We start from the raw sequence: 13,945 nt of genomic DNA on the forward strand, positions 1-13,945 counted from the left end.
AAATACATAATCTAATCGAAACGATTTCCTGTAAAACATGCCTAAAAGACCACATCTCTGTCATGATTGCAGATTGCAAGGACAAATGTATTTTTTTAAAGGCAGGACGAACCAAAGAGGATTTGTCTGTTTTTTTTCAGTCTTTACAAGGCATGACAGACGACAATTTATAATATAATTTTAGAAGCCCCGGTGTCTTAAGCCCAGTTTCTCAGGATGCACCCTTGTAATCTAACCACTACACCAAAAAAATTAAATTTATTATTTAAGAATATCAACCTATAGTCAATAGCTTAAAGAAAAATAGTGCTCTTTTATTATATATATTAATGAGCTGTTACAGCAAAAGTGTTGTAAGGCACTTTCTGACATCAACAAAATACCTTAAAACACTACTGTTAAATATATTGATAAGGTCATGTTTTCTACACTATCCTAGCACTAACAGTAATTAGTATTGTCTCAATTTATAAAGATTGCTAATGTGCGTTGCTATTGATTCAACGGTACGACAAACCAGTTGTACGAATCAGCGATAACAGTAGATTTTGCGATGGAGAATGATGTATTATTTGAAGTTAAGGTAAAATTTCATATGAAAACTTTAAACCTTACTCTAATTAAAGTAGAGGAAAAAAACACATGTATTTTTTATTTATTTATTTAAAAACAACATAAGTAACACATTTAAAGAGGAATTAAAGGTTATGGCAATTTCATTATTCAAAAAAACAAACTAATATATAAACCCTTTAAAAGCGATTTATCAGGATACTGGAAATAAACTAATTTATCATAGCAATGATAAATTAAAATTAACTAAAATACTACATTATTCAAAGAAAAAAGTATTATATTTATTTCCACATTTGAAATGTAGAACCTTAACCTAAAACAATTTGAACTAGGTACGCTTCTTAAGCATATTATCAAAATTATTTTCTACATATATCCCGGCTGACACCACCTTAATAATCTAGATTACTTTTTATTATACTATATCTAAAAAAAATATAAATGAAAACCACAAGGTATGGTTAAACAATATTCAGATTAAAATAAATATTGTATTAGTGATTTGGATTCCAATGGATTTATTAAGAATATCATAATTATCCTTACCAACTCTAAATGCTGTTATGATGGGATAAATATTATAACATTCACTACAACACTTGATTGAATGAATGAATGATTGATTACAGAATTAAAGTTATTTTATATTCTAATTATTTATTTAGGAACACTTGTAAATACAAGTTTTAACATAAATATTTAAATAATGTTTGAAAAATAACAACATACATACAAAATGTTCAATGTACTTCTCATAGAGAGTTAAGGTATCTATATATAGGTTAACAGTTGAATTATCATTGAATTTACCAGTTTTAGTGGCTCAGACAATTTTTCTATTCACTCAGCACTCAAATCTTTCTTTCAAATAAGTTCACATTTTAAAACATTTTCCAAACTAGGTACACAACATAAATTGAACGAAAAGTCGATAGCGTTGCTAATAAGATATATATAGGAGGTCCATTCCTAGATCCGCATCAGCATTTGGAGGGAATAATACAAAACATAATTTATTTGGAATGGAAAAAAACTCACACCATTATCGTTAATATTATTGATCAAAATTAAAAAAAAAGACTATTTCTAATCACAAAAAGAACAAGTTTCTTAAGAAAAGACTACAGTCTCCGAAATAACTTATTATTGGCAGTTGAATTTCGAACGAAAATGTATGTTTTAACTTAAAGTACGATTTTATCTAAAATCATCTTATAAAATGGATTTAACAAATGTGTGTTTTTTCTAAAGTAGCATTAAAGTTATTTTTGAAAAAAATATTAAAGTGACAAATTAATGAAAACTTTTTTCTCTACCTACCATAACTGAAAAGGATTTATCCTAGACAAAACGTTATTATATGTTACACTAAAAACATAAAATAACCTCAAATAATTCAATATCATCACAAAAGGAACATTACACAGCCTTTTTTCTATTAGATTAAAAACTCGCTTAAATTCATAGTAGAAGGGAACCTCAATTGTTACATAGATCACAACGCACACTGATATAAGGATGAATTTGTGACAACTCATATAACCAACATTATAAAGTCACTCACCTTTCAAATGTGTAAAAAAAAGCAAATAACCTGCACAAAAACTAAAACTCAAATCGCTTGTTGGCTAACCCCATGGAGGCTGTGCCTATAAGGAGCTATTATATTTCAACTCCAAAATGTGATGGATCGCGTTTTTCTTAAAACTAAATGTGCATTTCAAATCATTGGTACTGTCTTAATCCTAAGAATCGTGCATTCGTGCGTCAGACAAGTGAATTATAAATTAAAGTGTTTTAATCATTCATTAAAATCAAAACGCTTAAATATGGTTCAAGTATAGTAATCGGAGCTATTTACTATGTGATATTACTTCCAAAAGTCAGTCTAAAGTATAAACACAAAGTGAAAGTAAAGACTGTCAAATTATATTAAAAACTAAACACAGAAGCACAAAATTTCAAGAACAATAAATGATACGCGTAGAACATAGAACAGGTGGTCCTCCTTTTGGTTGAAGTCTATTAAAAACCTACTGATTTAAGTTACATTTAGGTACCACTTAGCCTTAAGAGGGTAGTTTTAATTCCTGTCTACGCTGAAGCATAAAATGCGACACATTTTCATATGTCAAGAACGTGATCATTGTAGCTGGGACCACACGTATCAAGTTCGGTTTGAGACCCTTGTAGAAGCCCCGCCATCCCTCGTGCCTGTAAAATGTTCAAGTAAATACATTATTTACAGTTTAAATTCCACGACAATCAAATAGTTTCATACTTACCGCATTTCTAATAAAATATTCACGATTTTAACCTTTCATACAGTTATGTGACATTCAAAAAATGTTGCCATATTATAATTTAATTATCTGTCAACGATAAGATAATGTATTAAGAGGCTGTCCAGTTAAATAAAAACAACACTACAATTATCAATTTGCTATCATTTATTGATCACTCAAATTGAAAAAAAGGCGAATTTTAACATGCCCTAATTATCAGATATATTATAAAAATATATACATCTCATTGAATAATGTGGCCAGCCACCGAATGAGATAGAGATTAGCAAAGGAAAACTAACAATACGCTTTCATCAACATCACATGTTTATTGTAACAATTTCTTAGGTTACATGTCAGCAAACTAGTCCATTGAAATATTTTTGAAAGAAATCATTTGTAAAATACAAAGTAATAATTTCAATATATATTTTTTAACAAACATGATGCGATAACCATATTTTTAAGTAGCTTTAACAACTAATTTTAAATAAATAAACACCATACATATAAAAGTAGCTGTGTCCTAAATTAAAACATAAAAGACTTTTTGCTGACATGTGACATCACTCTTCGATCACATATCATTTTTTTATTAAATTAACTAAAATCATTTGCTTTGTATTCAGCTATATGTTATTCTTAAACGAAATTTACCTAAATTGAACTAACATGGGAAGAATATTTGTTAAAAGGATCTAGAAAAAAATTATTACATTTCAGTAGACGTGGCTAAATCTATTAAAAGCCTCAATGATAGAATAGCTTCAAACTTGTGAATATTACAATAGAATGATTAATATTTTAATATAACTTGTTAAATTTGAAAAAACGTTACTAAGTAGCTAAACAAGTTGAAACAAATCCTATCTTACATATAAAAGACCTAGCGTCGTCTCACCACACATGTAACGGTTATGTAAAAGATTAATTAAAAAATGTCTTTTACATCTAGATATGGGAAATCTTTATAAGACATTCTAAGTACTATTATCACAAAAAATTCAATTTACAACTAAGTTACAGCAACGCAGCGATGTTGCCAGTTTAAATAAGATTTTATCACGATCTGATGGGAAATTGTACCACTACTATTTACCAGAGATTACAAATATGGCGAATATTAGTACAAATTAAGCTACAAACACAACATATGTCGTGAGACAGGCTTTTAAATCGTTGGCTTAGATATCAATTTTCTTTTTTGTAAGTTATGACCTTTTTTATTTTATTGTTTAACGACAATACGAAAATAAAGCAATACTTTACAATTAAATTACATTTTCTTAATAAGAAAGCCAACGTATTTTTAAGGTTACATACATAAGGGTATTTTTACTGTCTTAATAATTAAAAGATAATTTCAAGCCAACTGGTACCTATTTCTGTCCATTTTTTTATAAAACAAATATTACTTTCTATAGAGACAGAACTATAATATACATAAACATATACTAAAATCTATAAAGGGACAGAACTATAAGCCCAGGATTGACTTGTGTAAGATTTTTTATTTAAAAATTATTAATAAATTACATACCACATTTGATACAATTTAACTTAATAATTTACATATACTACAAATACTATAACTTATCAAAACCTGTCACAGCTAAACAAATAAATATTAAAATCGGTACGATAATCCTTATTACAATAGCTTTACAAATTGTCAAATGAATTCGTATATGTCGAAATTTAAAAAAAAAATATCGAAAAACGGGATTCACAATTTAAATAAAAAAAAATGCACGTCAAAAAAATAATAAACAATAGACAAATTCCCGCTTAAACACAACGCTTACCTTACAGACCACGAGAACCCTGTCAGTACGGTGACAGCTGTCAAAATCGAAATTACAATGAATGCATACAGATTAAAACAAAAACAAAAAAAAAAAAACAACAACATCGAAATAGTCGCGTACGTTTCCCATCAGATAGAATCGTTATTCGTGAATTTCTCCCATATGAGCATGACGAGGCATATGTTAGGCGTTACATGGAGGAGATACGGCGTGAGGCCCTTGTAGAAGCCCCGGACGCGTTCGTACCTCCAGGTCTCGGTGACGCAGTGCCACGCGCCCGCGTAGCTGCGGTGCTGGTCCTGCAGCCGCGCGCGCACCACCTGGTACGGGTACGTGGCGCCCGCCGCCAGCAGCTTGGACACCGCCGCGAACGTCAGGTACTCCACCGAGCTCTGCGGACGGCCACGGACCACGTTACTCGCAACGACCACTTTATAGTTCACTTAAAGAACATGCTTTTGTTTTGGAATATTCTAATAAAGTAAACACAACAGATTTTGTCCTGCCTTTGTATATGTACAAATTATATCAAGGCAATCATGGTATAAAGTTGTGCAGCAGCCCTAACTAGTTTTGGTTTACGAGCCAACTATCATAATTATCTTATGAATCTTAAACAGATAAAGAAACGCAACGACCACTTTATAGTTCACTTAAAGAACATGCTTTTGTTTTGGAACATTCTAATAAAGTAAACACAACAGATGTTGCCTGTGTATATGTACAAATTATATCAAGGCAATCATGATATAAAGTTGTGCTGCAGCGCTAACTAGTTTTGGTTTACAACAAAGCATATTAAAACAGAGTTTTTTGTCTATAGGGATGTCAACTATCATAATTATCTTATAAATCTTAAACAGATAAAGAAACATATATTTTTATGCATAAAAGTTTATAAAACACCAATTAATCAGTAGGAGTACCTTTTCCAGGCATAGTATTCAATACTATAAGTAAACTCCAGACATTTTGTAATGCAAAGCTTAAGCTTTACATAAGCAAATCAATAATAAAAATTATTTATGTAATCCTGCAATCTCAGATGTAATTAAAATACACACATAAGCACTTACCAATTTAATATCAATAGGTAGGTTTCTGTACTGATTGTACCTATTCTTCATCTCTTCGTAAGTCATGAACTGCAAAGCTCCATGCGAAACGCCGAACATACCCGGAATGAAGCCCTGAAATCATAGGATATAATTTTAAATATTGTTGTGAAATTTGCATGCTAGTTAATGTACATTAATAGGCTATTTAACTGGTTTTTAAAATCAATTTTATATTGTTTAGTAGAGGTTAAGGAACTCAGTAAAAGTAGATTTTTTTATTTCTAGTTCAAATTTGCCGAAAGATATATTAAAAATTCCATATTTAAAAAGATACTTTCACAATATGGCGCTGCAATGGGGTTGGTGACGTCACTTGCCTGTATTTTAATCTGTGGTACATATAGTAGTCAAACAAAGTTAACAAGCAAGTGACTCCATCATAAGCCCGGCCAATCAGGAGTCACGTGACAAACATTTTAAAAATGCATTTTTATTAATGGATTTTTGAATAAATTAATTATTATTCTCAACTCGAATTAATAAATAATCATTTTTAAACTCATAATACATATATGTATATTGATAACAATAATTGACACTTTATTTTTCGCATTGTCAAATAGCCTAAATGTATTACAGAGCCCCCAGACGGTACGACAAATTCCCAATGATATTAGCGGAAAAATGTGTATCAAATATGATGTTTATGTTGTAGTTAATGTTGAAATTTTTAGTATTACTAATTCTTATTCCTTAATTTGTAGTGAAACATATTAAAGCTCCAATATTATTATTAGTTGGGACGATCAAAAATAACATTATAATTTAGTTTGATTGGTGTTTTGGGTCCCAACAGAACAATATACACAAAGATAAATCATACTAAAATCATGACATGTGATATATTGCAATAACATATGATTTATTTTTAAAATTCTTCTTGCCTTATCAAAAAAGTGAAACCGATAAATACCGGTAATAACTGGCCAATATGGCTTATGTTTACAAAAAATATTGTTATTAAATTTAAGTAGATACTAGTCTTATTTTCTATTTCTTTTATTATTTTCTTTTTTTCTAGTCTTTTCTATTAATCTAGTGATACCCTACAGTTTCACTCTTGTTTAATTTGACTGTAATATTAAAGATATTATATAATAATGTGTGTCATACTTTTATATATTAAGATTTAACCTAAGCAGAGGTAAGAGTGTTAAGATCTAAGTGTACAACACGTATCTGTGGCCTCTTATATATTGTATATTATGGCATATGACTTCTACTTGATGTGGAGCTTATTGACAATGAATAAATGAATAATACATAATTTATACGATTTTTAAGTTTACAAATAGATAATATTACTGTATTTTTATTGGATTTATTGTTAAAGTTATATAACTTAAAGACATTAATTATAAGGTATAACAAATTAAATAATATATATATTTTTAAATTCATATCCTCATAAATCTTTCTTAGCCCAGACAAAATTAAAAATATTCAATTAACGAACCAGTTTTAACTAAAATCATAAAACTAATTTGATAATCATAACCTAGTTTCCGAGCGTTGCTCCAATTGACAGTGACGTCATAATTAAACTTGTCGGACAAATCGGACCTTATCATATATAAACTTTGATCTGAAGTATTTAACTCCACAACAATAATTCTAACCAAAAGAAACGATCAATGAAAAATAGCCCTTACACGTGATTTCTTAAGAATTATTTTTGACTGAGTCAATTATTTTAGGATCCGATGACTTCTTAACTGATTACTACTTTTATTAATAAGAATGTTATAAAATCTTGATTTTCGACATTGAACTCATTAACTTTGATAACTAACGATTAATTCGTTTTAAAAACCATAACATATTTCATAAACAAGACATTTCGTAGTTTTATCGATTAGTTATAGTAATTAACAGAGTATTACTAAAATCGATAACGTGTAGGTATCGATTATAGATTCAAATTAGAAATAAAAATAAATGATCGATTTATAAAGCAAGGTAGTCGATGAAATTTCACATATCAAACATAAAAAAAAAGTTATGGACAAACAGAGGAGAAAAGGTGACGAAACTGTTTTTACTTAGACTATTTATAGATATATATGCTAAAATTAATCTCCCCTAACATCAATTTAGTGCGATGATACGCAGTATCACCTTGGACACTGACATTGGTTCAATATGTCATTTCCAGAGGCGATTGTTAAATGACATAAGAGTTGAAATAAATATATTATTATTGTTTCGTAAATGTTGATAAAGAAACGTATACAATAAACAAACGTAATAAAAATAACCGATTTATGTAATCAAAAAAATAACAAATATTGAAATAAATAAAATAATTTGTCCGCTGAATCCACTATACCTTGTCGGCACAAGTCATAAAACTAAGAATTCAATTGTTATCGAATAGGATAGTTCCATTCGTCTGGTGACTTTTGAACAAGTTTTTGAATTTAAAGAGCTGAGATGGCCCAGTGGTTAGAATCTTAACCGATGATTGCGGGTTCAAACCCAGGCAAGCACCACTATCTATATGTGCTTAATTTGTGTTTATAATTCATCTCGTGCTCGGCGGTGAAGGAAAACATCGTGAGGAAACCTGCGTGTGTCTAATTTCATCGAAATTCTGCCACATGTGTATAGCACCAACACGCATGGGAACAGCGTGGTGGAATATGTTCCCAGCAGTGGGAAATTTACAGGCTGTTACTTTAATTTAAAATGGAATGAATTATACCATTCAAATAACGTATTCTTGATTGCAATTATATTAAAAAAATATATCACACAAATTTAGGAGTTATAAAATATATAAAGAAAATGATATTACTTTATATTATCGCGTCAACGCGGAAATAATGTAATAAGATTGATGCATTGTCTGGTGATAAAAAATATTATTTATATAATAAATAACACGTTAGCCACCATGACACTAATAAAAATATTATAATTTTTTATTTATAGACATTTTATTAAAAATGCAACAGAACGAGAATTATATAATTCAATCTATTATTATTTAGGATTTTATCTATATTTTTATAAATTCAAATAGGTAGACCACGTATGTATGCCACCTTATATGAGGAAATCAGATAGACACTAAGAAATCTTTAATTCGCCTAATAGTTATATCCATTGTGCCTGTAGTTACACTGGGCTCACTCATTCTTCAAACAGAAACAAGACGATATAATTTTTGTTTATAATATTGTATTGCTATTTTGCGGTAGCATATGAGTGCGTGGAGCTACCTAGACCGTGCACAAAGCCATACCAATGGGTATTATCTTTTGAATGCCTATTATTAACCGATTACGAAACGTGAAATATTACTATATGTCTAATTTGTTCCCACATACAATTACAGTAATGTCTCATAGAATCGAATCTTAGTTGGGTTGACGCCAAAACATCATGAGGTATACATAAAATATGTATTTTAATTTTCTTAGAGAATTATTGTCTATATTGCAATATATTTTTATGTCGTAAAAATTAATACATAATTCGAAATAATACTTAATCTTTTGTTATCCTCTTAATATAAAAAAACAATCAATCACTTCTGTCGATAAAGATATATTTGAAGGACACTTTCTCTAGTATATATTACGTACATGCCCTGGCATTACGCGGCGGGGCCAATAAAAAGAGGGTCTATGTTTATCTAACTTTAAAAAAAAACATCGGTATTTTCCGGTTATGAAAGTCCAAAATCTCGGCTTTACTATAATTTGCGTGAATTCACTTGATTAACTCTATTTTTTAATAAAAACCACATTAAAATCCGTTGCGTAGTTTATAAAAAGTAGGCGTAGAGTCTGTGTGAAACTACTTTGTTTTATATGTAGTAATGTATGATATTAATAGCTATTGATCCTGTCTTTGTGCGTAGAATACGGTATTACTGCATAAAACATTATACATCGCATTATATATGTATAACTATTTTTTTGTAAAAATCTTTTTACAATGTAGAAGTATTAGACCAAATTACCATCAGTTCGAAAGGAGACAGGTAGACGCGAGGTGGTATATACCTTATAATATGTAGTGGAGTTTTATATTGTAAGATAATAAACAACGGTGCGCGTTCAGACGAGTACAACTCTTAGTAATGGTGCAAATACTATTCGATTTATTTCGTTGTACTCAAAATAATCGATACATCGGTACATAGTCTATCTGCCCGAGTCGTATGCAATTTTGTCTCTTATCTGCGTTGATTTTTATAAGATTTACAATTGTACTTGATATAAATACTTCAATACAAACAATTTACCGCAAAGTAAATAAAAAGTTGTTTCAAAGCAATAACAATTCCATATTGGCGCTCATAAATACAAAGTTCAACAGCCAGTTGGTTAATAAATCATATAGTAATATGCCTACTGTTTTCTAAACATAATCTTTAGCTTTGTTTTGAAAATATTTTCTTGATATTTATGCTATAAATAGAAAATCATAATATGTGCTGTTGATGAGCCCGTATAAACCGTGATGGGCCAAAGATTAAGAACGTGTATCTTAATCAAAGAATCTGAGTTTAGACCTGAAGTGAGCACCACTTAATTTGTCTTTATAATTCATCTCTTGCTCGGCAGTTAAGGAAAACATCGTGAGGAAACCTGCATGTGGTTGATGAAAATTTGCAACGTGTATTCCACAACCAACTCAATATTAACAACTGGAGCAGTGTGATGGTGTAAACTATAAAGCCTCTCCTTAAAAGGGATAAGAGGTCTTAACCCAGCAGTTTGAAAGTAGGTGTTAGTTTTACTGTTGGATATTGATATTTCACATTGTTTAAACATCATCAAGGATGTTATTTTATTGAAATATGAGGGTCAGTAAAAAGGGCCGCAACTGTTAAATAACCAAAGAAAGTTATAAGAAAAACTAACTCACCCTGTATAATCCCCTGATTCCCTCCGTCCTGTAGATCTTCGACAGGCCGTCAACCATGCCCCTGTATCTTTTGTGCTCAGCTAAACTCTGCTCCTCGCTGTACTGGAGACACAGCCTGGTCTTCACAACCCAGATAGGATTGGTCATCACCAGGGAGAGTATACCAGCCTGGGCAGCGGCAAGCATGTGAAGACCTGGGCCGAGCGGCGTGCGTGCATTCCCTCCTTGGATCCATGTCTTGATTGCATTATAGCTGAAAAACATTTACAGAATATTGATTTATTATATGAACATAACTATACATACAAGAAAACGCTTTCAAATACTGAAGATTCATTATTTTAAAACAATATAATTTAGAAGTATCAAAAAACGAATGTGCGAATATTAAAAAAAATCGTTTGGATACAAGTTCTCAGTAAATTAGCACGTTGTCGGCAGAATAGAATCGAGCCAACCTATCTCATCCCTCATCCACTAGAATATTGTGAGACGTGTCCTCAATTAACGTAAGAATAATTCTTGCCTACTTATTTCTTTTTTGGCCCCCAAGTTTTCTGCCCATGAAAATTGTCCGTAAAACTATTCGGTATTTATCACAACAACGCTCTACTCTCTATTTTATAGAGTTTGCTACTTTGCATATATAATAAACATGTAAATAATATTTAATATAATGCAACATCTGTTTTGAATTGCAAAACTTACATAGGTCAGAGAACTATCTGTTGCGAACAATATCATCATAATAAACATTGACAATGTCCCGCAACTTTACATAATAATACTCACAATAAGAAGTAAAACCCCCAAGCGGACCCGGAGCCCCACACGTTCGGAGTGACGCCCCGATACAAGCCGCGCACGCCTTCGTTTTTGACGATCGTTACAAAAGCGCTGCCCAAGCCGTCGTAACGTGGAACAGTTGCAGTTCTTCCATCATTAACTGCATTATAATATTCAATTTTAAACTTAAATTTGGAACATACATTCCTGTGACATCTTGATGTCACAGTAATTCTTTTATAAGAAATGGTCATAGACAGTAAAATAGTAATTGTAAGGTATTGGCCTGCCTTTAATGCTTCTATAAATTTCTCTTTATATTATGTCTAGTCACACATATTTGTACCTAAACAGTAACAATGCTTAATAAAACATTATTAAAAGTTGATTAAAATGAAATCATCTTTTGAGCTACCACTTATTTCTCACTAAGTTACCAAATTAGTTGTTAGAAGTCAAGATGTATGTCGTAAACTTCATTGAAAATAAAAATATATAATCATAAAAATGATATGCACATAAATTGCATATAAAATAAAACATTCATTTACTCATTTAAGTACAATGATCACTAAGACTAATTAGTGTGGTGTTGCTAATTACTGTTTAAAATAAACACAAAGAATACACAGTTTTCATGAAACATGTCCCATTTATTCACATGTTAATTTATATACCTTTGTGTGAATATGAATAAAGAGGTATATCGTAAAATGAATGTAAGGTAAGGAGTTATTGGGTTGCTAATATTGATAATTTGAAATTGGCCCTCAATTTTGTAACACATAACATCATTATATATCTAAATGATAAATGTTCCTAATTCTCTTAAGAGATAAAATCATTGGGTAACTGTTAAACCAAAACAAAAACATGAAACATTTTTACCTAACTTACTTTAACTGTAAGCATTTAATTAATTTATATAATTAGTCAATAATCTACTTGTTCATATAAATAGATGTTGTGTCAACTATTAGTGCTGTTAAGGTGCTCTAAGTAATGCTAACGCTGTCTTCTATCTTGTGTAAAATCAACATTGAGAAAGAGAAATCAGTGTTTACATAAAAATCTGCTTAACAATGGTTATAAGTTAGGACAATAATGTATATAGTTTATAATATATTATTCAAAAAGTCAACTACAACAGTAAACTGACTATTGAAATAACTAGTCATTCCAAGAAAACTATGTTGCATGTTGAATATTAATATAGATAAATAACTCGACTATTAACTGTTTTTAGCAAAATATGTATGTTGTGTTAATTAGGATCCAACAAAGATTGATTTCACATAAAATATAAAATTAGATACAACTGAGTTTATCTATCTAATAAAGTAACTTTTAAATAATATTAAATGTAAATTATAATTGCAGTTCATGTAATATGCATTAACAATGTACATATTATGTAAATACATAATTTATCACACATAAGCTTTAATAATAGTGTTGGCAGTGTATTGCAAATTATTGTTTTGTTAATTAGGAATCTGAAAAGTTTATGATTTTCATAAATATTTATTTACAAATAGAATATCTGACTATCAGATTTCTTTAGTAAAGAGTATTGTTAAAATTTAAATAAAAGTAAAAAAGCATTAATAGTGAATAAACGAAAGGAGTGTGACAATTGTTGTTAATATTATTCGACCTCGTCTGCTATTGACTAATTTTGATTTTTTATTAAAGCTAAATATTGATCAAAATCAGTTTTGACTTAGTTCTTACATTAAAACTATGAATATTTCAATAAAAATGAAAATGAACAGTTTTAAAGTAATAACCCAACTACCACAAGAGGTTAAAAAATCATAACAATTCAAAGAACCTGTGCAACTAGTCTGCAATTGCATCATTTTTGTGTATATTTTCAGATCCACATTCACCCATCTTAGCCAAGTTCAAGGTCACACAACAAATACGAACTTATTCATAAAAGCATGGTCTATTTTGATGAAGGCAAAATATTGTCATTGTCTTAAACTACGGCATACGATTAACTAAAGTAATTCGAGAATATACTGTGGTATTTATATATGACGAAATGACATTTTATGCTTAATACTGTATGAATACTCACCAGCGAAACGAATTTTAATAAGGTCCAAAGGATGCAAAATTAGTGTTGATGTGACACCACCTGATATCCCAGCTACCAGGTGTTCGTATTTGATATGGCTCAGAAGTGCAAGTTTTGAAGATGACGGATTAGGATTCTTCATTGTAGTCATGATGAACGTAATAAATCACAGGTAAAACATTTTGTTAGGACCGTACTTAAGCATATGCTTGCCGAATACTATTCCAGGTAACTTTATCAAAATTTACTAAATAACAATCTTCACTATACATCATTGCTTTCGTAATATTCCGTCGAAATGGAATAGGCGTGAACTAGATGATTTCCACATGATTTCTTTCTTATAATTTTTTTCGACGTTCCTCTATACGTTAAATTGTTACCACTTAATTACTCAGATGATAG

At 30.1% G+C, this 13,945-nt stretch overlaps 1 protein-coding gene across 1 annotated transcript; it reads right to left on the reverse strand.

Moving 5' to 3' along the window:
* Nucleotides 1-1,509: 1,509 nt before the first annotated feature.
* On the reverse strand, nt 1,510-13,902 carry LOC124543577 (mitochondrial folate transporter/carrier). The gene is made up of 6 exons (XM_047121820.1): nt 13,541-13,902; nt 11,461-11,614; nt 10,669-10,921; nt 5,746-5,859; nt 4,916-5,061; nt 1,510-2,790 (listed from the first exon to the last, which is right to left on the reverse strand). Exons 1-6 carry the CDS (start codon nt 13,689-13,691, stop codon nt 2,646-2,648), a joined length of 963 nt encoding a protein of 320 aa, XP_046977776.1. The 5' UTR covers nt 13,692-13,902; the 3' UTR covers nt 1,510-2,645.
* Nucleotides 13,903-13,945: the final 43 nt, after the last annotated feature.

Source organism: Vanessa cardui, chromosome 1 (genome assembly GCF_905220365.1).
Source record: "Vanessa cardui chromosome 1, ilVanCard2.1, whole genome shotgun sequence".
Classification (NCBI taxonomy): domain Eukaryota; kingdom Metazoa; phylum Arthropoda; class Insecta; order Lepidoptera; family Nymphalidae; genus Vanessa; species Vanessa cardui.

Coding starts and splice junctions, on each gene's coding strand:
- LOC124543577 (XM_047121820.1), bottom strand. CDS start 13,691: ATGACTACAATGAAGAATCCTAATCCGTCATCTTCAAAACTTGCACTT. Junction 11,615..13,540: donor TATTAAAATTCGTTTCGCTG/GTGAGTATTCAT, acceptor ATTATAATGCAG/TTAATGATGGAAGAACTGCA. Junction 5,062..5,745: donor TACCTATTGATATTAAATTG/GTAAGTGCTTAT, acceptor GGCCGTCCGCAG/AGCTCGGTGGAGTACCTGAC.